This window comes from Macaca thibetana, chromosome 7 (assembly GCF_024542745.1).
Source record: "Macaca thibetana thibetana isolate TM-01 chromosome 7, ASM2454274v1, whole genome shotgun sequence".
NCBI lineage: Eukaryota > Metazoa > Chordata > Mammalia > Primates > Cercopithecidae > Macaca > Macaca thibetana.
The window spans coordinates 111,520,878-111,545,669 of NC_065584.1; the positions used below are offsets into that span (position 1 = coordinate 111,520,878).

The following is a 24,792-nucleotide window of genomic DNA, read 5'->3' on the forward strand; positions in this document are numbered from 1 at the left end:
CTTTCTGTCTCTGAATTTGCCCACTCCGGGCACCTGGTATTAAGCGGAACCGACAAGAGTTGTCCTTTGGTGACTGGCTCATTTTACTTGGCGTAGTGTCTTCAGTATTATAGCATTTCTCTTTATGAGATAATACTCATAAAGGATAATACTCCATTTTGTTTGTCATTCACCTGTTCATGGATACATGGATTATCCCGGCTCCTAGCAATTCTGAGTGATGCTGCCGTGAACACTGGCTTGCTATGCCTGGTCGAGTCACTGCGTTCGGCTCTTCTGAGTGTAGAACTAGGAGTGGTCATTTTAATCATTTAAGAGTGAAAAATTCAAGTGCATTCAGTGGTGTGCAGCTGTCACTAATTCCAGAATATTCATATCTTCGTAGAAAGAAGCCTCTTGCCATTAAGCTGTGACTCGTACTCCCTTGTCCCCCAGCCCTTGGCAGCCGCAAATCTGCTTTCTGTCTTTATGCATTTGCTTGTTCTGTGTATTTCATGTAAATGGAGTCATACAATATGTGGCCTTTATGGATACTCTTCTTTTACTTTGAGTGGGCTTCAGTGGTATGAATATTCTTTCTTTTTCTTTTTCTTTTTTTTTTTTCCCCGAGATGGAATATCACTCTGTCGCCTAGGCTGGAGTTCTGTGGCATGATTTCAGCTCACTGCAACATCCGCCTCCCAGGTTCAAGTGATTCTCCTGCCTCAGCCTCCTGAGTAGCTGGGATTACAGGCATGCACCACCACACCCAGCTAATTTTTGTATTTTTAGTAGAGATGGAGTTTTGCAATGTTGGTCAGGCTGGTCTCAAACTCTTGATCTCCTGATCTGCCCACCTCGGTCTCTCAAAGTGCGGTCTCTCAAATTACAGGCGTGAGCCACCACACCCGGCCAAATATTCTTTTTAAAACACCTGTTTATTATGAAAATTTTCAGCCTATGCAAAAGTAGAAAGAATTGCCACATGAGCCCCACGTGCCCATCACCCAGATCCAGCCATGACCGATGTCTCGTGAGTTTCATTAATCAAAGTCTGTTTTCCAGGGAAGAAAAAAAGTACGTGAACCGATTCTGGAAAGAAATCCACGTGGGAGACTTTGTGCGTCTTCGCTGCAACGAAATCTTCCCTGCGGACATTCTGCTGCTCTCCTCCAGTGACCCCGACGGGCTGTGCCACATCGAGACCGCCAACCTGGACGGAGAGACCAACCTGAAGCGGCGGCAGGTGGTCCGCGGCTTCTCGGAGCTTGTAAGTGACCCACATTTCCAGGGCCTCGCAGGCATCACAGCCACACAGCGTCCCCGTGACAGCCTTCCGGGGCTCAGAGCACCTGCATTTTCCTCTCTGTCAGACCAGGTTGTTTTCCCTAGTAGATGAGTCTGAGGGTCCGAGAGGACCCCTGACCTACCTGAGCCCACGACCTGCCTGTGACTGGGAAGCAGGACTCAGTTTTTCTGACTCTGATTTCCCTTGTGCATGTCTAAGTTTCTCAGAATGTTATTTGTTCCTGTAAAGTTACAAGGACCATTTATGACCAGCTGATGGTCAACACGTACCTAGCAGTTTCACCTGTTCACTAAATGGCAACACAGCAGGAGTCACGGCCTGTCCCCACCAGGATGCTCAGGAACATTTTCTCCTCAAGGGTGTTTGGGTTCAGCGCCAGGTCTTTGTAGCTGAATCCTGCCTCTGGTGTGCCCCGGCCACCGTGCAGCAAGGTGAGGGGTGAGAGGCTGGAGGGAAACAGATCTGACAGCTGCACTCACACACCGACTCCGTGGGGCTGCCCCGGGGAGAAAGGGCCGTACTCACCAGGTCTGTCCCGGGCTGCGAGGTGCTAATGCCAGATGAACTGACAGGGCAGGAGCCCTCAGAGATCAGGAAGTCCCTAGAAGGAAATGGGCCTGGCCCGAGCCTTCTCCTCCCGAGCCCCCTTTTCCCAGCCCTGCTCTGGCCTTGAAGGGTGGGGAAGCCGGCCTCTGGTTCACAGGGAGGACGCCGCTGGGGTTTTCCTCCTCTATCAGACAGTGCCCTACCGCATCGGCCTCAGCACCAGCCCATCGGGCTTCCCTGGGGCAGTGGGCTCTGCCTTCTGTGGACCTCAGCGAGGGCACTGTAGGGAGTGGGGGGTGAGCAATCGGCTGGGCAGGATCGTGGGGGGCTCTAGCATCCCTGCCTTCACTCTAGATGCCCCCGGCCACCGTCACAAGGGGAGACGCCTGACATACTTGCAGCAGACCAGGTACTCCGCGCCTCGCCCGCCCAGCCTGCCTGCGGCAGGTGTCACTGCCGCACGAGCATCTGCCTGAGTGTTCCACCCGTGCTGACTTCCGCCATGACTTCCTCATCTACTTTTTTCTTTTTACCTTCTTTTATGCCAAGTGTATTTTTGTGAACTGCCTCAAATCTTTTTGGAATAAGGCAACGCAGACATAAAAATTTAAAATAGTGTTTTTTTGTTGTTAATGGAGTGATCTCATTTAGATCAGGAGAGTTGGTGAAAGAGTTAGGGACCCTCGAGGCACAGCCCGGCAGCGCCCGGCTTCTCCATGACTGCGCTCCAGGGTTTCGTGATAAGTGAGGGCCCCATCCACTGCCACCCCCTTGCCCCAGCCCTCGTGCTCCCCGCCCCCACCCCCCACCCCGCACCCCCCCCCCCCACCCCCCGCTGTCTTCAGTAAGTCATGGGCGTGAGCTGGCCTCACTCTCAGCTTCTCCCCTAGACCTGCCCCGTCTCCTCTGCAGATATGTGAACTCATGCTGACATTAGCCAGGGACGGCACCCCCCTCAGTTCCCGAGGTCCAAGCTAGACTTAGGGGCAGGCAGAGGGCTGACAGCTCAAACATCACCTCTGAAAGGGGCAGCCCATGTGCACAGAGGGTGAGAGCCACTTAAACAAATGCAGATGAGTATCTAACTGGTGAAACCTCACACAAGGTGGAAAATACTGCAGAATTGAAGCACTGGAGGGTGGGGCATGCATGCTTGGCGTGGCAGGTAGGGGAACGCCACAGACAGAGCTCCTTGATTAACTCTCAAGAATGACTTCCTCTACTGGGCGCGGTGGCTCACGCGTGTAATCCCAGCACTTTGGGAGGCTGAGGCAAGTGGATCACTTGAGGTCAGGAGTTCAAGACCATCCTGGCCAACATGGTGAAACCCCATCTCTAGTAAAAAAATACAAAAATTAGCTGGGCGTGGTGGCGCATGCCTGTAGTCTCAGCTACTCGGGAGGCTGAGGCAGGAGAATCGCTTGAACCCGGGGGGCGGAGGGAGCCGAGATCACACCACTGCACTCCAGCCTGGGTGACAGAGTGAGACTCCATCTTAAAAAAAAAAAAAAAAAAAGAACTTGCCCATTTCCTATCTTCTGATCTTCAACTTCTGAACCCAGTCATATCTACAGTCCTCCCCCGCCCGCTTTTTTCCCAAACAATAACCACAGCACTTCATAGCTCAGTGGTGCTTTATAGAAATGAGCTGCTTACAAGTTGGATGTTTAAAACTCGAGGGTGGCTGCAGACGGACACATCTACGTCACCCTTCTCAGGGCCCCGGGAATCCGAGGAAGTAGCTTTGAGCCGTGATCTGGTCAAAATGGCCAAATTAACAGCCTAAACAATTCTGAAGGTTTTTTAAAAATTGTATTATTAGCACCAGAATACTTTACTTGCATGCACATTCTGATCCCAATTACCTTTTTTCCCCCACTTTCTGGTTTTTGGGCGTTTTTTTTTTCCTCTTTCCCTAAAGGTCCAAAGACATTTTTTTTGGTATCCAAATTCCCATTTATGCATTACATTCTGAAATCTATGAACCACCCCACTGAAAATAAAGGAAACAAGTCTCTGACTTTTAAACCCCAGCAATTGACAAACCACAAATGCCAAGAACATTTAAGTACTCTGTGTTTCAATTAGTTTTTTTATAATATTGAGTTAGCTTGTCTCGGACAGGTTAAGAACTGGTAATAATCTGTGTACTGACTTAGGTGAAATACAATATAATATTTTACCGGTTTAATGAATGGTCAGTTGGAAGTGGGAGCCCTTTTGTAAATCACTTAAATTAGAAGTGGCATGAATGCAGGAACTTGGTGTATCCAGCAGGGTCCAATCAGGAGACAGAAACCACACATGATTCAATCAGGGAAAGTCTAATGTGAAGAATTCTTAGTTGAGGATTGAGTTGTAAGAAGTAATGATAAGTGAATTATATCTCAATAAAGCTGTCATCTTTAAAAAATAAATAAATAAGAAGTAAAGAGGACTCTGAAGAATATAGGAGTCAGGAACAGTGGCTCACGCCCATAATCCCAGCACTTTGGGAGGCTGAGACAGGAGGATTGTGTGAGGCTAGGAATTCCGGACCAGCCTGGGCAACACAGGGAAACCCCATCTCAAAAAAAAAAACAAAAACAAAATAGCCAGATATTGTGGTGTGCAGCTCTGGTCCTAGCTACTTAAGGGATTGAGTGGGAAGGATGGTTTGAACCAGAAGTTTGATGTTGTGGTGAGCTGTGATCACGCCACTGCACTCCAGCCTGGGGGACAGAGCCCCTATCTCTGTCTCGAATATATATGTATATGGGGAATAGCTGATGAAGGGACAGCCACTGCCCCTGGCTCTGAGACAGACGTGTTCTCCTACTCATAGCGCCCTCCCAACCCCTGACCCATGGCAGCGGCTACAGCCTCAAATTGGGGGATGGCAGAAAAGGTACTTAGGGGCTTCACTGATGGAACCTGCTGGAAGCCTTCCCTTGGGGGCCGGGGAGGCCATTGCCAGGGAGGTGCCAAGCATGGGAACTTGCTAGATGCCAGGGGCTGTTGGTCCCTGGACACTGCTGGAGCCAGGCCCTCGCTGCAGTGGATGAAGACTGGTGGCAGCTCTCTGGACAGCAGCGCCGCGGAGCCCCACCTTTGAGAGGGTGCATGAGCAGCAGCCTAGGCTCGAGAGGGCCCATGTTGTCTGCAGGAACATGTCCTGGGTACCCCAGACTGAGAGGTGGGGAAAGAGTGGAGCAGGCCAAGCCCTGGAGAAACGTGGAGGGGGTGGGCAGTGCGGAATGGGTATACACACACACACACGCACGCATGCACACACATGCACACACACGCATGCACACGCACACACACCCCACCTGAAGACCAGCCACAGGACCAATACCTGGAGGACTCAGGCCTATTCACCAGCGATGCCCAGTACGGAGCAGTGAGATGAGTCCAGGAGGCTTTTGTTAGGGGTTTGGGGCCATCTGAGAGGTCAAGGGAGGTTCTAGAAAGAGGAGCTTGAAACTCACTCTGAGGACCAGGATGGAGAGGTCTCAGGTGCCAGGCACTACAGGGAATGATGTCGGTCAGAAGGTGCCCCAGAGGTGGAATAGGGTTGTATTTAATGAAGAGCATTGGAAAAAGTGCAGTGTTGAGGGGCTACAACAAAAGCCTGAAGGCATGGCCCACCCAGACCCCAGAATCTGAAGACAAGGCCTGGACACCGGGCTGATGGCTCCAGGACCTTAAATCACCCCGCTGTTGCACCTCTGGAAAAAGAAACAGAGATCTTCAGACGTAAAGATTTGATGTAAAGGTTGGAGTTGAATGGATGTTATCCAAGAATTGAGAGAGGCCCCTGTGTGGAGCATCACACTCTCAGGCAACGACTCACATTTGTTCAACCTCCTGCGTGCCAGGCCTGCTGTATCTCCCACAACTGTAGTAGAGCAAACATTTCTAAACACAGTTTCACAGAGTTTTCAGTGTAAATCTTGTGAGATAATGATTATCACACCATTTTATAGATGAGAAACAGAAAAAGTGAAGTCAGGAGATTCTCTCAAGGTGCCTCCCCTCCCCCACCCCGTCCACCAGTGTGGGTTCAGAGCGGGTGCCTCCGCTTTGCGTGGGGTGTCTGCTGTCTGTCACCCGCACATTCGTACAGCCCTGCAGCCCTGCCACGAAGGTGCATACGTTCAGACGTTCTGTGGGTAGCAGTTTCTAGTTCGTCTGTAACAGTTGTCATTTCTGCAGAACTCGGAGATCCCTAGACTGATAATTTTATATAAAACTCAGTGTTTTCAAAGACTCATTTTTGTAAGTTTTAATTCATTCAGCAGATATGTATTGAGCATTTATTAATATACGTATTGAGCATTTATTCTAACCCCATTTTAGGAGGGGCATTGATGAAAACTGGGAGCGTCTTTCCCCTCATAGCACTTACATGATCTGGGTGAAAAGTTAGATAGATGGTTGAAGTCTTCGGTGCTCACTGTAGACGAGAAACAGGGATATGAAATGTCAGATGAGTGTTGGAATTTCAGCCGGGGTGAGGCGGGGACAGGGCCAGCCTGCTTGAGAACAGCTGGAGAGTCCAGACCCAGAGGACACGTCAGTCGAGAAGCGCCGTCCCAGAGGTGACTTCCGTGTGGGTTAATTTACTGAGAAAATAGTTTCCAAGTTTGTCTCTTGGGTGGACCTGTTTGGATTAGTGCCCACAGTCCCAGCCACACCCACGTGCTCTGTGCAGCGCTGTGGGGAGCAGTCATTGTCAGGCTTGCAGGAAGATCTGCTGCTGATTCTTCCCAGGCCTGCGCAATGTGTGCACGTGTGTCTGTGCACACTGGTGTATGTTCCAAATAAGGAAGAAAGATGAAAGGAGTGTGGAAACTTCCTAGGCTGGACAAACACTACTATTAAACACGTACCTTCACAGTCAGGTCTGCATGATGCCAAGATGGAGACAGAGCTTTGCCTCTACTTTGTGAATACCCTGTGACCAGTCTCTGGGGGCCCGGTGTATTCAGGCTGTGACTCGGCAGTTTTCTTTACGGAGGAGAGTCAGTCCTGCCCCAAGTTACTTGACAGAATTCGGAAGCTTAGAAAATGACTCTAAAAGTCCAAATATGTAGAAGACAAAATATATTTTTTTTAAACTGCTACCTACACATGCTTCCAAAATTGTCTTTATCACAGGAAAACTAGAAGTGAAAAAGTACAATTTGCAAGGTAGTTTTCGTACCCAAGGCTCTTTTCCCTGAGCTTTTCAAGTTGTTAGTCTTTAATGAAATTTAGCTACATTGGCCATGGGATTGAAGGAGGCAGGATAATCTGTCATCGAAGTGGAAAACAAAGACACCTACCTGGGTGTGTTAATTAGATCGATCAATTTTAAGCCTTTACGAAGAGGCTTACATGTTTTTCTCTTATATGTTGAAGGATAGTCAACGAGCTCATAAATTATACTGAGACATTTTTGTTTTTAAATTTAACAATCTCATAATTTTCTTGAAGGACATTAAATCTGGTAACAGGAAAGACAGAAATAAATGACTTTGACAATACAATAACTTTATTTAGATTAAATTTTTAATTCCAGCAAGTGCAGATATTCAAAGAAATTCAGTTTGGTAGGTAGGTGATATGATTACTTGAGACATACCACGTTTTCTCATATTAACTGTGTTTATTTCATGGCAATGTAAGTTTGGTCCTAAGATTTTTGTTTTTAATTCTGGTGACTTCACATTGGATTCTTTGCCTTTAATTTATAGTCTATTCAATCACCATGTACAGAGTACAGCACCAGCACTCTGATCTTTTTTTTTTTTTTTTTTTTTTTTTTTTTGAGACTGAGTTTTGCTCTTGTTGCCCAGACTAGAGTGCAGTGGTGCGATCTCGGCTCACTGCAACCTCTCTGCCTCCCAGGTTCAAGTAATTCTCCTGCCTCAGCCTTCCAAGTGGCTAGGATTACAGGCATGCACCACCACTCCCAGCTAATTTTGTATTTTTTGTAGAGATGGGGTTTCTCCATCTTGGTCAGGCTGGTCTCGAACTCCGGACCTCAGGTGATCCACCCATCTCGGCCTCCCATCTCGGCCTCCCAAAGTGCTGGCATTACCAGCGTGAGCCACCACACCCGGACCTCTGATCTAAATGAATACGTTAATGCCATGAAGTTGATAATAATTTGACTAGTCTGAAATATTTATCCAAAAAGATCTTATTATATTGTGTGGAAACTTAAAAAGTTTTGTGTGACTGGAAATGATTTCTTATTCCAGAAGTAAAAAGACAACCAAAGCAGTAAGATGTTTTAATTCTGTTCAAGGCAGCATATAATGTGAAATGCCTTTTTTCTCTTTGACTATATTTTCACTGTTAAAAAAAGGGGGGGAAATTTAATACAATTTCCAATTTTCCTAAATGCAGTTTAATTGCATCAGCAATTGCAAAGGGTTTGAAACTTTCTCTGTGTGTATGTGTGTTTCTGGAGCAGGGATTTCCTTACCAGTGGGAAGAGCTGACAATGTGAGACTGACTTAGTTAACAGTAAGTGTCTCCTCATGAGTGAGTGTGAGTGTGTGTGTGTTTGTGTGAGTGTGTATGCAGACAGGTGTGAGTGCAAACATTCTTCCAAGTGAGTGTGCAAGTAAGTGCAAGAGTGTGCAAAGAAGAAAGCAAAATGAAGTGGTTTTGCTTTATTAGGTTATCACTTTCTATTATCTCTAAATGTAGGAGAGGATAAACGTTCCCTCCCGGGCTGAGATAGAGTGTTGTAGAAGTGGATTGCTCTGAAGACAGTGCTCCCCGGGGGAATCTGGAGTTTCCAGTCTCGCTATTGAGGACCTGCTGTGAGCCCATGCATTAGGTGAGGGGTGCCCACGCGATCCACCTCTGCTGACTGGACTCTGGAACCTTCGTCCCTTGGTGGAGGCCCTGTGCTGTGTGTCATTTCCCTTCTGCTTGTCTTGTGAGCACGGCTTACAACAAGAGGGAATGTCCTTGCGTCCACAGAGCACAACGCAAGACCCGTCGGCACCCCCTGGCCTCCGCAGACGTGTGAGTTACCCTCGTGTTGTGAAATGGTAGGAGCCGGCTTCGCTCGTTCAGCCTATGCCGCGCTTTCGGTTTGCGTGTGCTCCTCCAGTGGAAGGCTGTATCTTGGTTCTCACTGTGGTGTTAGGGCTTCCTCAGAGTTTCACAGCAGAGTCCACAGCAGCAGAGATTCATGGGCACATTTGCAGTTTCATATAGTCACGTAAACCAGAACTTAAAAGGGAATCGACCTTTAAAGAAAGCAAGAATTCGACTTCAGAAGACACTGTTACCTCCTGGGATGTGGATGCAACTGGGCTTCCTGACATCTCAGTTGCGTTTAATGTTGAAATTAATTCAAGGCTTTTTCACCGTTGCTAATGAATAATCCGTGTGCCAAGGAAATGACTTCATAAACCCCAGTGAGACTTTTCAACAAGCTGAGATCAGGCCTAAGGCAAACTTCTTTAGTTTGTCAGTTTTTACAAAGCCCTTTTCAGTAGTGTGTCTTCCGAATGTCTTATGTTCCCCACCCCCCAAAACTGTAAAAGGACAAGAAATGTGGGTGTCATTGCTGGTGGTGAGCCGTCTTCCCTGGCGTTGCGGAGAGTGGGGGGTTGGGTGCATGCCGGGGGATTCAAGGTTAGGAATTGGGCCAGAGCTTCAGGGTCGTTCCACTCACCTGTCACAACTGACCTTTGCCGCACTGGCACCAGCCCTTGGCGAGAAACAAGCCCTTTCACTGGTGTGGTAAAGAAGGCCAACTTCAAAGCACTATGGATCTAGGTTTGTTTTGGACAAAACTTCAAATAGCTGGTTTGCTCATCCGGCCTTTATCAAGCATTCAGGAGCCTTGACCACCAGGCAGGAAATTCTGCGAGGACAGACTCTGAGGCTGACAGCTCCACCTCGGCCCAGCGAGCCTGCACGGGCCACGGAAACCACCCTCGGGGATTTTGAGTGTTGTCTTAAGGCTAAAAGTGGGCATGGAAAGGTCTCGGGTGCCAAGTCAGGTTCCGAAGCTGAGATCAGACTGTTGCAAGCATCAGAGCCGTCAGGGCCTGGTGGGTGGGTGGGGGACTTTGGGAGGAGAGAGCCCTACCTTTTCTGCAAGTCGCCTGTGGACCAGAGATTCAGCCCCAGCCCAGAACCTGGAATTGGGGTAGTTCTGAGTCAGTGTTCAGAAAGCCAGTAACCCCTGACGACTGAAATGAGTGACTGAGGCAGAAGTATCAATCAATTGAGGTTTGTTAAGCCAGCTTTAGGATGTGTCCCGGTAAAATAGGAACCACAGACACCTGTGGCTGCTTTCTGAAGAGATTTTTAGGCCAGGCGCGATGGCTCACGCCTGTCATCCCAGCACTTTGGAAGGCCGAGGCAGGTGGATCACCTAAGATCAGGAATTCGAGACCAGCCTGGCCAACATGGTGAAACTCCGTCTGTACTAAAATACAAAAATTAGCCGGGCGTGGTGGTGGGCGCCTATAATTCCAGCTCCTTGGGAGGCTGTGGCAGGAGAATAGCTTAAATCCAGGAGGCAGAGGTGGTTGCAGTGAGCCAAGATCATGCCACTGCACTCCAGCCTGTGTGACAGAGTAAGACTCTGTGTCAAAAAAAAAATAGGGGGGTTTTCAAGAGGTGTAGTATTCATACATTTCCTTAAAGCAGGAGGAGGCATGCAGGAAGAGGGGCAAGCAGCAGCCAGGGAATGGTCACTTTCCTTTGAGACTTCAGTTGGCGTTCAGTAAATCCACATTTTTCCATCAGACAAAGTGAATGTGTGAAGAGAAACAGAGAGCACAGAATCAGTCACGCGGACATGTCTGGGTGGGGGAGGAAGGAGCTTTGTCTCTGTTCTGTACCTGGGAAGATAAGCTTGTAGTGGACATTACTAATGTGGAACCCAACAGACTTTAGTTTTAGAAGCTAGGCTGAGATCGCAGACCTAACGTTTTTTCTTTTTATTTTTTATAGAGATAGGAAGGTCTCACTATGTTGTTCAGGTTTGTCTTGAACTCCTGGGCTCAAGCAATCCTCCTGTGTTAGCCTCTCAAAGTGCTGAGATGACCGGCGTGAGCTGCCATGCCGGGCTCTTCATGTTATGACTGGCGCGTGTTTGTTTATGGGTGGCCAGCAAACAGTGTCCTCATGTGTGATCTTGTCGGGCATGTTGTGCTGCACCCCTGTTAACCTCAGTGGGGAAGGCACAGGTCCAAGAGGCGGAAGGAGAAACCCAGAGCCAGGAAGTGTGACATGGGGTTTGATTAGGGGCTTACACAGAGGGGAGAGAGTCCGGTGGTGACAGGCTGAACAGGAAAACCACTACCGCTTATCACAGCATGCACTTTCTACAGCATCTTCACCTAATACCCTCGCCCGAAAGACCTCCACCTGGAAGCCTTCATTTTACCCGAAATTCAGGGCCTCAACCCCCTGTGCGGCCCGAGTTCCACAGGACAGGTGGGGGCTCAGATGCTTATCACAGACGAGGAACAAATCTCTGGGTTGGCCACGCCCAGATGTCCTAGCTCAGCACATACACACAGGCACATCTGCCATGCAGTCACCTGCAGGGCAGGCTGGAGGTATTGCTGTCAGGTGGGTTTGCCCTGCAGGGCAGCCCTGCAGAAATGCCTCTTTCCTGTCCCTGGGGCGTTGGATGATGCGTAATGCCAGTGACAGCCGTTCATCTGGAACAGTGTGTTGCCTGACTCCACCTCTGGGCCTAAGTTTGGGGTCCTGAGATTTATTATTTTCCTTTGCAACCCTCTGGTGAGAGTGACGACCCCCACTACTCCTTTCTCCTAGCTGGGTAACAGTGCCAGCTGACACTGGGCACTCGAGTGTGTCAGGCCCTCGTTCATTTAGTTCTCTTGGCAGCTCTGAGAAGGTGCTGTTATTACTCCCATTTAGCAAAGGAGCCACTGAGACTCAGAGGGAGTCAGCCCCTTGGCCGGCCGGGGCCCAAGTGAGTGGTGGGCCAGGTTCGTGGCCAACAGCTGGGGTACAGGGCCTGGCTGTGAAGCCCCTCAGGGCCATCTCCGCAGGGCAGCATCACCACTGCTGTCACCGCTCAGGCTGATTGGGCTGGGCTGGGCCGATCGCAGCTGTGGTCCAGTCGGGAAGGAATCACAGGTGGCCGAGAATATTTCTGCACCTCCGAATTGAACTCCTGCTGTTAGTATTGGTGGTGGGTGCTCCAGACATGCGGCATGCGCCATTTCTGACATCCCAGGCACTGGCACGCGTAGGTCGATTTGATGGGCTGGAAGGTTTTGAAAATGTATGCTGTAAATGCAGTGTTTGGCTGCCCACCTGCACTCGCTGGCCTGCACGTGTTGGGGGAAGGGAATTCTTAAGTCCCTGGCTCCTGTAGGTCACATTAGGGGATCTGCCTCTCATCCAGTAAGGACACAGGCCTGCGGTGGTGGCAGCTTGGTGCACAGGTCAAGACGTGTCCCTGAGCCGTGACAGTCAGGCTGATGTTCCAGTCCCCGGAGAACACATGGCCCCGTGACCCCAAATCACTGCAGCCAGAAGCACCAGCCGTTCCTGCTGGGTCTGGCACTCGGAAACTCACCTTTCCACCCCAGCATGGAAGTCTCCTGAGGAACCAGAAAGAAAGGTAGACTTTGTGTCTGGGCGAGGAGGAAGGGACCACCCCGTGATGGCTCTGTGTCCTTGGGACCCACCCAGCAATTTGGGGTCATCTCTGCTCGCTTGAGGTTTTAGTCTGCAGGAGTCCATGAATGCGGACACCAAACGAAGTCTCAGCTTCAAGCCCTGGGGGGTGTCCTGGCTGAAATCCACAGGCAGGGACGGCTGAAAACATGGGTGGGGCCCCTCTCCGCCTCACCCGGGTCGTGTTTTAAATGCGTACCTCATAGTTGGCTTGGGCTGCCATAACAAAGTGCCATGGATTGGGGCAGCTTAAACCACAGAAATTTATTTTCTCACAGTTCTGGAGTCTGGAAGTCTGAGATCAAGGTGCCGACAGGGTTGGTTTACTTGAGGCGTCTGTCCTGGGCTTGCAGGTGGTCGTCCCTCTGTGTATGTCTGTGTTCTGATCTCTTCTGTAAGGACACCAGTCCTGTTGGATCAGGGCCCACCTTAGTCACCTCATTTAACCCTTATTACCTCTGTAAAAACTGTCTTCAAATCAGGGCACAGTCTGAGGTATCCAGGGTTAGGATTTGAACACATGAATCTGGGGAGGGTAGAATTCGACCGCTCTCAGTGCAGGTTCAGAGTGAAAGTAACCGCCATTCCTGGATGGTGGCATCACCATGCTGATCACCTCAGATCAATCCATTTCACTGCATCCCAGTTCTCTCCACTATCAGGAAGAGGAAAATGCTTTCTCGTGATGAACCTACAGCTAGAAACTGCAGCTCCAGAAAGTTAGCTGAAGGCTGAGGCACCGGGGCAGGATGGCCACTTCCCCGGCTGGCTGGCTGCAGCCTTCAAGGAAGCTGATGGTTACGGTTAGTATATGCATGTACTTTTTTTTTTTTTTTTTTTTTTTTTTTTTGAGACAGAGTCTCGCTTTGTCACCCAGGCTGGAGTGCTGGAGTGCAGTGGCGCCATCTCGGCTCACTGCAACCTCTGCCTCCTGGGTTCAAGCAATCCTCTGCCTCAGCCTCCTGAGTAGCTGGGATTACAGGCACCTGCCACCACCCCCAGCTAATGTTTTTGTATTTTTAGTAGAGACGAGGTTTCACTATGTTGGCCAGGGTGGTCTTGAACTCCTGACCTTGTGATCCATCCGCCTCAGCCTCCCAAAGTGCTGGGATTACAGGCGTGAGCCACCGCACCCAGCCTACATGCATGTAAAAGTAAAAGCTCTGTGGACGACAGTGGATCAAAAGGAATGAGGATTTTACTATGGGGCAGACTTCAAAAATCTGATAGGAGTGTGTTTCAGTATCGGAGTGTGTGTGCATGCACGTGCATGTGAGAGTCAAGGCGTTAATAAGCAATGTCAGGACAGAAACTCTACTAAACATTTCCTTTAGAAATAGTGAGGGGAAACCTTTCAACCCTTAACTAAAATCTCCTTTAAAAGTTCTTACCATTTCCTTCAAGGAAGACATAATTTTCCACTGGAAGCAATACGTAGTGTTCTCCCTGTTCCCTGCTTGTTTAACATTACAAAAGTAATCCAGACTTGTTTTACACCAGTAGTGAAAAGAGGGCTCTACCAGGCATGGTGGTTCACACCTGGAATCCCAGCACTTTGGGAGGCCAAGGCAGGAGGGCCACATAAACCCAGGAGTTTGAGACCAGCCTGAGCAACACATTGAGACCCTATTGCTACCAAAAAAAAATAGCCCAGCTACTTGGGCAGGTGAGGAGGGAGGAGCACTTGAGCTTGGGAAGTTAAGGCTGCAGTAAGCCGAGATTGTGCCATTGCACTCCAACCTGGATGACAGAGTGATACCCTGTCTCAAAACATAAAGAAATAAAATAAATAAAATACAGAGAGAGAGAGAGCTCCACTGAGAGTCAATCAGAAATTGGAAACACAAGGCCGGACCCGGACCTGGACCTGGGGTTGAAGCACTTGGGGTGGACAGGATGGGAGTCCAGTCCCCAGCCAGGAGCTTTGCCTCTCAGTCCACACTTGCGAGTAGAAGGAATTAGGAAACGCTGCTTTTCTTTTAAACAGACGACGCCATTTTTTCTCTGATTACATCTTTCACAGAAAGTCCCCAGTAATGACTGTGAGCCATAGTGATGGGAGTAGTGGCACAGGAGCCCCTGCCGCTCACCAGCCCATAGCTCGGGAGGCCCAAGCCACTGACCTTCCCTCCATCCCAGCTGCTCACGTGCTGACTGTATCCTGTGAATGGTCCAGCCGTTTCATCGTCATGCCGGCCCAGCACTTGGGGTTCCCTCTGACCTGGCTGTCCCTCATCCAGTGCAGAGCACCAGCTGCCAAGTCCTGTAGATTCTACCAGTGCAAGTCCAGGAACCAGCCTCACAGGGGTGAGGGGACTTTGGGAGCCAGCCCTGGTGCGCCCTTTGGACCCCCTTGGCCCCATGTTCACCCCAGTGTCTCCCAGGTCAGGGACGCCCAGTGCCTGCCCATGCACCCATCCAGGTTGGCGTGTTAGGTGCATCTCAGACAGAGGGCCCGCAAGGGTCCCATACTGCAGCGAGCACACCTACCTCCGTCTGTAGCACAGTGCTTCAGAGAGGTGACAGCGGCTGGGTGCTTGCTCACTGCAGCGGCCGCAGAGAACATCTGCCGGCACTTAGCACAGGCAGCTAGCACACATAGTTTTTACACCCTTAGTGTCTCACTGGCCAAGGTGGGATTCCCCTGAGGAGCTTTCGAAGTCCCAAAGGCCTGGGCTCACGCCTGCATTCTGACTCCCTTGATGTGGGGTGGGCCAGGCACTGGGGTGCTCCAAGCTCTTCTGCACTAAGAATCACCACCCTGAGATAAGTACAATTGCTTCCCTCTATTAGAAATAAAGGGGTCCAGGTCTGGACGGGTCAATGGGCTCACCCTACTGTGCAGCCAGTCAGAGGAGGGGCTGCACTGCAAACCCAGCGTTGAGCTCCAGATCCTGTTCTTACAGCACTCCCCATGCCTCTCTTCCTGAGCCCCAGTTCATCCAGGTCTCCCAGCAGACTCGCTGTCCAGGATGTGGCACAGCCTCCATCCATCCTCTTTGCTTCCCGGTGACAGCAGCCATGCGTGGCACCTCCTTCACCTTCTCAGGGTGCCACAGCGTGTCCACCCATCTCCCCTCTGCAGGAAACCCTATGTTCTGCTGTAGCACCTGCCAGAATGATGCACCAAAATTGCAGTTCTAACCTCGGCACTCTCAGGTTGAAAAGCCTGCAGCGGTGGGCGTCGCCTTTGAACACCATGGTAAAGTTAAGGAATGGCTCTCTAGACCAGAACAGGCAGAAGGGAATTTGATTGCTGCCCACACATCTCACTGTAATGTGCTATGTAGCAGAGCAGCCCTCTTTAAAGAAACTGCTGATGCCAAGAAACCAAGCAGGGCAAAGTGTGTGTATGTGTCTGTGTCTGCCAGTGCATGTCCATGTACTCAGTTATGTGGGGCCCACTAAAGTTGTTTTGTTTTTTGTTTTTAGAAAGGGTTCCACTATTTTATAGTATTGTCAAAACCCCAATTAGAGTGTTTTTCAGGAGTTTTTTGGGACTGGCACCTTCTCAAGCTGCAGCTCTAGTCCCATGGCACCTGGCTGTGTTCTAGGACGTTTTGCTGAGGCCCAAGGAGCGCTTGCAGGCGGCACAGACACTGAGCTCAGGGTGCTGCAATGGAAGCGGCTGGGTTGGGGCCTGGAGGCAGTGTTTGAGCACGTGGTTGTCAGTGCGTGTGCGTACCACATGGCCCTTTCTTGTCACCGAGAACTGCCAGGAGGAAGATCCAATTACAGTAGAGGCTGGTGGAGCTTCCTGCCCTCCTCACTTCTTCTCCTGGCTTCGAGGGAAGCCCTGTTTCAGGAGGGGTGTGGGCCGCTGGGCTGGGCCTGGGGAGGGAGACGCTGGTGGAGCATTCGGGGGCTCGAGGATGTTGGGTCTGAGGGCTTGACTACAGCACAGTGAGGCACTTGATTATACAGGCAGGCTACAGTGTGGCATGGAGAGCGAGCTTTGGGGTCTGCCTCCTGCATTCGCTAGCTTGTAATCCAGGAACATCATTTGACCTCTCTGGGCCTCAGTTTCAATATCTGCTGATACGGTTTGTCCCCACCCAAATCTCAACTTGAATTGTATCTCCCAGAATCCTCATGTGTTGTGGGAGGGACCCAGGGAGAGGTAATTGAATCAGGGGGGCCGGTCTTTCCTGTGCTATTCTCGTGACAGTGAATAAGTCTCACTAGACCTGATGGGTTTATTAGGGGTTTCCAGTTTTGCTTCTTCCTCATTTTTCTCTTGCCATTGCCATGTAAGAAGTGCCTTTCACCTTGTGCCGTGATTCTGATCCCAGCTGTGTGGAACTGTAAGTCCAATTAAACCTCTTTTTGTTCCCAGTTTCGGGTATGTCTTTATTAGCAATGTGAATACGAACTAATACATCTGCAAAATGGGAATGATGTCAGAGGTGCTTCTAGCCTGCCCTTTGCACTGCACCTGGCAGGTGGTGAGTGCTCAAAAGGGTGGCTGTCCTCGGCACTGCCCTGCTGCTGCTCTCATTGAAAGGCGGGCTCCTGGAGGAAAGGCAAGGCCGGCGCCAGGAGTGAAGTTGTAGAGAAAAGGGTTTGTGTTTCTGTGAGAAGAACCTGATGAATACAATACCTCTGTCTAATCCGCAGAGCTGGAAGAATTAAGGTGAGGCTGGAGAGTTTGGGTGTTAGATGAGAATTGGCGGGCCAGGGCCAGGAGCTTCCAGCCTGAGCTCTGGGAAGGAGGAAGCTGCGTCTCAGTGATCTCTTCCTTGCCCAGGACTTCAGGAGTGACCTGCCCACCTGCACATAAGAGCGGGACAGCTGTAGAGCCGCAGTGAGGGATGTGACACCATCAGAGGCTCTACACAGGCAGAATTCTGGAATGTGGGTGTTCAACGCTGAGTCTCTGACTTTAACCTGAGCTTTCTTGGTGCCAGAAAACCAGATCAAGTTGGACACGCCGAACGTTCTGGAGGCTTCTGAGACACTGGCGGCAGGGGCAGGCGCCGAACGTTCTGGGGGGCTTCTGAGATACCAGGGGCAGGGGCAGGCGCCTAATGTTCTGGGGGGCTTGTGAGATACTGGCGGCAGGGGCAGGTGCTGAACGTTCTGGGGGGCTTGTGAGATACCGGCAGCAGGGGCAGGTGCCGAATGTTCTGGAGGCTTCTGAGACACCGGCGGCAGGGGCAGGCGCCTAATGTTCTGGGGGGCTTCTGAGATACCACCGGCGGCAGGGGCAGGTGCCTAATGTTCTGGAGGCTTCTGAGATACCGGCGGCAGGGGCGGGCGCCAAACGTTCTGGGGGGCTTCTGAGATACCAGGGGCAGGGGCAGGTGCCGAACGTTCTGGGGGGCTTCTGAGATACCGGCGGCAGGGGCAGGTGCCGAACGTTCTGGGGGGCTTCTGAGATACCAGGGGCAGGGCAGGTGCCGAACGTTCTGGGGGGCTTCTGAGATACCGGCGGCAGGGGCAGGTAGACGTGTTTCTAATGGAAGTTCTGATGCTGAAAGGGAATTATTTGATCACATGTTGTCGTTATTGGCAGGTATTCTACAGAGAAGTGGAGAATATTGGATTACTACGCTAGTGGCTGTTAAACATAGTCTCTCCACGAAGCCGCCAGGCTGTGCCAGGCAGACACAACACCCCCCGTGTGCTGTGCTGACTTCATCACAGGGCTCCGCAGGGCTGCTGGTGCTCCCCAGAGACCCTTGACCTCAAACATCAGGGCTGTTGAAAGTCTGGGCTTCAAGGAGAAAATCATCTAGAAGCAAGCCCTGATGCTGTTTGGTGTGTGTCCTGCCTCCTCACTAGCATTCAGCAGGCAGACGCTTCAGCCGGGAGGTTTAATAGAGTGAAGTGCATTTCCCTACCTTTCCCTACAGTCTCAGTGCCCCGATGGTACTCATTTCCTGGGCCCAATAACAGAAGCCAGAATTACCCTCTGCCATTAGCAGGCTGGAGCTTTTAGCTTATGGCACTCCTAAAGCCGAAGGTGGAGCCTCTGCGGTTTCTAGCATCATAGGCTGAGTGATAACCCTTTGCATTTCAGGTGATGGGAAGAAGTGAAGGATAGCTCGGATTGTTGGAAAGGGAATACCTTGGTCTGTTCCTAATACTGTAATTAAATGACCACAGACCGGGTCATTTATAAATAATAGACATTTATTTCTGACAGTTCTGGAAGCTGGGAGTACAAGATTGAGGCGCCAATAGATCTGGCATCTGACAAAGGCCCTCTTCCCTGACCTGCAGACAGCCCCCTTCTCTCTGTGTCCTCACATGGCGGAGAGAGAGGCAGAGCTTCGAGTGAGTGTCTCTTCTTAGAAGGGCACTAATCCCACTCAATGAGGTTCCACCCTCATGCCCTAATCACCTCCCAAGGACCCACCTTCAAATACTATCAAATTAAGGACTAGGTTAACATATCCATGGGGGACTCAAACACATACATTTTAAGGGCTAAGTTTTAACATATACATTTTGGGGGACTCAAACCTGCCACCTGCAGCAGGGAACACCCTGAGTCCTGGAAGCCCACGCTGCACCGTGCATCTTAGGCTGGAAAGCTCTTTGCCCAGGAGTCCTCGTTTTCGTAAGTCTTTGTCCGGTCAGTGGAGTAACAGCATCAGCCTCACCCGTTGCCTCTAAGAAATGCAGAGTCCCAGGCCCCTCCCAGACCCATTTAGACAAGGATCTGCATTTTGACAAGATCCTGGAGGATTGATGTACCCATTGGAGACTGAGAAGCCCCGTGTTGCATGGGTGTCACCTGGACATAATTAGGCATATTCTTCTCTAATTGTCCTTGGTTTGGGATGCAAGTGGGATGATCAGCTTCTGTGATCTTGCTCTCCTGACGTAGTTGATATTTTCATACTTCACTAATTAAGGCACTTAAAAGAAGACACAGAGAGGTTATCTTTTACAAACAGTGTACTTTTGAAAAGCTCTGAATAAAATAAACAGTGTTCTCCTATAGATATCATTTTAGGGATGCTTTTTTCCCATTGCCTGTTGATTGATCCACAGGGGAGGAGCTTATAGCTGGCCAGCTTTCATCTGCAAAGTAGTTAATTATTAACAGCACTTATTTGCACTGATCCTGTGCTTCCTGGAGTGAATCATTTTACAGCAGGTGCCGCAGAATCAGTGTCTTGCTGTGTCCTGGTCTTCATTAACCTGCAGCCTGTGTTCCTCCAGCTTTCCCAAATAATGAGCGAGAACAGACATTCACAGAAACAATGTTTAATCTGGGCACCCTGTGGCCCACTCAAGTTGACACATAAAATTAACAATCATGTGCATGGAAGCCTCAGAGGCTTCCTTCTGGGAGCCCAGTGCTGGAAGGGATGCTGGAGAGCCAACTTCACCAGGAGGAAGTGAGTCTGGATGCAGGGGGAGGAGCCTGGCCATCTGCTGTCGTCTGGGATGAGTCGGACTCACTGGTTGCTGATATTCAAGACAAACAGATGAGCGGATGTTAAATTAGTGATCTAGAATTAAAAGGATGCCCAGTCCCACTGAAAATAATTTATTTCAAGAATTCCATGGGCAAGCAATTTAGGGATGTAAAATAACACCCTTATTCTCAGCAGGTTAATTTTGCTCAAGAATGAATTGCAGGTGGAGGAGCAATTATTTTCTTACAAAAATAAGCTTCGCTTTCCCTAAGTTGAAAATAGCCTTGGATAAGTCAGATGACAGTAGTTTCTTAAAGACAGGCAGTTCATTAACTGGTTGTTTTTAGCTGCTCAGTAAAAGTCTTTCAGAAAATCAAAAGTTTGGGAAAATTTGTGCCACTTGAAAAAAAGCATCGTTAGTTAATTATCCTTTGAAAACTGTAGCCGTTCTTTCATTTTTTAAACAGCCTTATTGAGGTCTGACTGACGTAAAATAAACCGCACATATTTAAAATGTATAATTTGGCCAGACTCATGCCTTTAATCCCAAATCTTTGGGAGGCCAAGGTGAGAGGATCACTTGAGGACAGGAGTTGAAGACCAGCCTGGGCAACGTAGCAAGACCTTGTCTCTACAGAAAATTTACATAGAAATATACAGAAAATATACAGAAAATATACAGAAATTTACAGAAAATTTCTATTCTACATAGTACTGGAAGTCCTAGTCAGAGCAATCAGAAAAGAGAAAGAAATAAAGGGCATCCAATTCGGTAAAGAGGAAGTTAAACTGTTGCTGTTTGCTGATGATATGATTCTGTACCTAGAAAAACCTAAAGGTTCATCCAAGAAGCTTCTAGGTCTGGATGTGGGCATGGTGCCACATGCCAAATCGTAGTTGGTTAGGAGGCTGTGGCTGGAGGATCCCTGGAGCCCAAGAGTTCTGGTTTGCAGTGAACTACAATTGTGCCATTACACACTAGCCCACACCGTAGAGTGAGACCCTGTCTCTAAAATAATAAATAAATAGGCTTGGGCACAGTGACTCACGCCTGTAATTGTAGCACTTTGGGAGGCCAAGACGGGAGGATCACGTGAGCCCAGGAGTTTGAGACCAGCCTTGGCAACACAGTGAGACACCATCTCTACGAACATTTTTCTTTTGAATTTGCTGGGCGTGGTGGTGCATTCCTGTAGTCCCACCTACTCGGGACGCTGAGGCAGAAAGATTGCTTGAGCCCAGAAGATCAAGGCTGCAGTGAGCCATGATTGTGCCACTGCATTCCTGTATTAGTCCACTCTCAGACTGCTAATAAAAACATACCCAAGACTGGGTGATTAAGAAAGGAAAGAGGTTTAATTGACTCACAGTTTGGCATGGCTGGGGAGGCCTCTTGAAACTTACAATCGTGGCTGAAGGGGAAGTAAACACGTCATTCTTTACATGGTGACAGGAAGGAGCAGTGCCAAGCAAAAGGGGGAAAAGGCCCTTATAAAACCATCAGATCTCGTGAGAACTCACTGTCACGAGAACAGCATGAGGGAAACGGACGCCTGAGTCATTTACCCCCCACTGGATCCCTCCCACAACATGTGGGGACTATGGGAGCTACAATTCAAGATGAGATTTTGGTGGAGACACAGCCAAACCATATCATTCCACCCCACCCAAATCTCATGTCCTCACATTTCAAAACACAGCCATGCCTTTCCAACAGTCCCCCAAAGTCTCAATTCATTCCAGCATTAACCCAAAATTCCAAGTCCAAAGTCTCACTCAAGACGAAGCAAGTCCCTTCTGCCTATGAGACTATAAAATCAAAAGCAAACTAGTTACCTCCGAGATACAATAGGGGTACAGATATTGGGTAAATACAGCCATTTCAAATGGGAGAGGTTGGCTAAAACAAAGGGGCTACAGGCCCCATGCAAGTCCAAAATCCATAGGGCAGTCATTAAATCTTAAAGCTCCAAAATGACTTCTTTTGACTCCATGTCTCACATCTAGGTCACACTGATACAAGAGGTGGGCTACCATGGCCTTGGATAGCTCCACCCTTGTGGCTTTGCAGGGTACAGCCCCACTCCTGGCTGCTTTCACAGCTGGCCTTGAGTGTCTGTGGTTTTTCCAGGCGCTTAGCGCAAGCTCTCGGTGGATCTACCATTCTGGGGTCTGGAGGACCTCGGCCCTCTTCTCACAGCTCCACTAGGAGCTGCCCCTGTGGGGACTCTGTGTGGTAACTGTGAGTCAATTAACCCTCTTTCCTTTATAAATTAACCAGTCTCGGGTATGTCTTTTTTTTTTTGAAACGGAGTCTCGCTCTGTCGCCCAGGCTGGAGTGAGTGGTGCGATCTCGGCTCACTGCAAGCTCTACCTCCCGGGTTCCCGCCATTCTCCTGCCTCAGCCTCCCGAGTAGCTGGGACTACAGGCGCCTGCCACCACGCCAGGCTAATTTTTTGTATTTTTAGTAGAGACGAGGTTTCACTGTGTTAGCCAGGATGGTCTCGATCTCCTGACCTCGTGATCCGCCCGTCTCGGCCTCCCAAAGTACTGGGATGACAGGCATGAGCCACCGCGCCCGGCTGGGTGTGTCTTTATTAGCAGTGTGAGAACAGACTCATACAGTAAATTGGTACCGAAAGCGGCCCCAGACAACCACTGATCTTCTTTCAGGCACTGTGGATTATTTCGAATTTTTAAGAGGTAGAAATTGAATAATACAGTGTGTCCTTTTTTTTTGTCTGACCTTTTTCTCTCAGTGTAAATATTTTGAGATGTATCCAAGTTGTAGGTATTCATAGTTTATTTCTTTTTATTGCGAGTAGTATTTGGTTGAGATATATAGTATAACTCAACTATATATCTTTTGGATTCATTCATCTGTTGATAGACATTTGGGTTGTTTACAGTTTTTGGTTGTGATAAACAAATATGCTATGAAAATTCATACGAAAGTCTTTGCAAAGACATGGTCTTTCATTCTCTTAGTCACATCTCTTAGATAAATCCAGAGGTGGAATGACTGAAACATACGGTAGGCACATGTTTTATGTATGTATGTATGTATGTTTCAGTCACCAGGCTAGGGTGCAGTGTCATGATCATAGCTCACTGCAGCCTCAAGCTCCCGTGTTCAAGCCATCCTCCTGCCTCAGTCTCCCAAAATGCTCACATTACATGCGTGAGCCACCGTGCCCAGCCTCATGTAATTAATTCCTGCTGTGATCTTGCTTAGTACAAACCCATCAGTTTCTTCATTCTAGTTTTGGAAATTCAGCCCAATGCTATGAACTCAAAATTATTAGAAATTATATACTTGTCAGAGTTTTTTCATTCTTTCCGTTCTTTCCATGAACTGCCCTGAAGACATAACACTTTAAGACTGTCAGTGCTTGCAAGAAGCTTTCAGAAAGGCATCTGAATAAAGCAATTACTATGAACACCAAGGCTTAAAATGGCCATGGCAATGCAGTTGACAAAGAAATTTGGTTATTCGTGAACCAAAATTATGACTGATAGCATTTATACAAAGACATAGATTTCTAGGAACTTTATATGATTTTGGAACATCTATTAATAACACATCCATATAACTAACTCGAAGGCTAAACATCATTCCATATTTTGACAGTGCTTCCCATATAATTTAAAATATTCGATAAGCCCATGTTGGCTTAATCGCTTTCTTTTACAGTTCCTTTCAGAAGTTCCAGGGCTTTCTGGAATGTCCTAAAGTTAATTTGCGTCAAAAATTTTTTGAAAAGTTTGTCAAATATCCAAGGTTTAAATTACATAGCTACTCAGGAGGCTGAGGCAGGCGAATTGCTTGAACCCGGGAGGTAGAGGTTGCAGTGAGCTGAGATCGCACCACCTACTCCAGCCTGGCGACACAGCGAGACTCCATTTCAAACAAACAAAAAATTACATGATTAGATAGGAACATAGATCTTATGAAATAAAACCAAAGCGTCAGATTTCAAAGACACAAAGCACAAGAAATTATCTTGATTAAACATAGAATCAGTTTCCTAGGCCAGTTACCTAAAAGGTAAAGAAAAACATTTCACTTTTTTTTTTTTGAGAGAGGGTTTTACTCTGTTATCCAGGCTGGAGTACAGTAGTGTGATCTTGGCTGACTGCCACCTCCACCTCCCAGGCTCAAGCGATTCTCCACCTCAGCCTCCTGAGTAGATGGGACTACAGGCATGTGCCACCATGCTTGACTAATTTTCTTAAAAACTTTTTGTAGACACAGGAACTCACCATATTGCCCAGGCTGATCTCGAAGTCTTGGTCTCAAGCAATCCACCCCTTCGGCCTCCAGAAGTGCTGAGATTACAGGCCTGAGCCACCACACCCGGCCCACAGTTTTCTATTAAGGGCAGAGCAATGCTCCAAGAAAACCTTGTTCTAACACAGAGGCTCAAACTCCTCCCTCCCGTCAGTGTACTTTTCGTATTAATGCTCAGTTTTTTAAAAACTTAAATTTTCTAATTTTAGTCAATCTGATCACACATAAAATTCTTTTCATGAGGTTAATCTTGCACAAACCTACATCTTGCTTAAACCTTCCATTTTGTCCTATGCCTTCTACCTGAGGATAAAAATTTACTTGCCTTTTCCCTTTATCATTTTGTTATATATATTGTTATATATAAAGTTTCGGTGCTGCAAAAGAAATAGCACTCGAAAATAAAATTTTCCTTTTAATTCTCAGCAAGGCAAGTTACTTCTGTATAGAAGGGTGTGCCCTTACAGATGGAACAATGGTGAGTGCACATTTGGACAAGGGAAGGGAAGGGGTTCTTGTCCCTGACACACAGGGCCCCTGCTGCTGTGTGATTCCCCTATTGGCTAGGGTTAGACTGCACAGGCTAAGCTAATTCCGATTGGCTAATTTAAAGAGAATGATGGGGTGA

At 48.7% G+C, this 24,792-nt stretch overlaps 1 protein-coding gene across 4 annotated transcripts in view; it reads left to right on the plus strand.

Moving 5' to 3' along the window:
- The window catches only part of ATP10A (ATPase phospholipid transporting 10A (putative)), a 185,170-nt gene that overhangs the window by 83,292 nt on the left and 77,086 nt on the right, over positions 1-24,792 (plus strand). For all 4 annotated transcript variants that reach the window (XM_050796111.1, XM_050796112.1, XM_050796114.1 and 1 more), the window contains exon 2: positions 1,045-1,249. In XM_050796111.1, the coding sequence (XP_050652068.1) occupies positions 1,045-1,249 (205 nt within the window). The remainder of the gene's footprint in view (positions 1-1,044; positions 1,250-24,792) is intronic.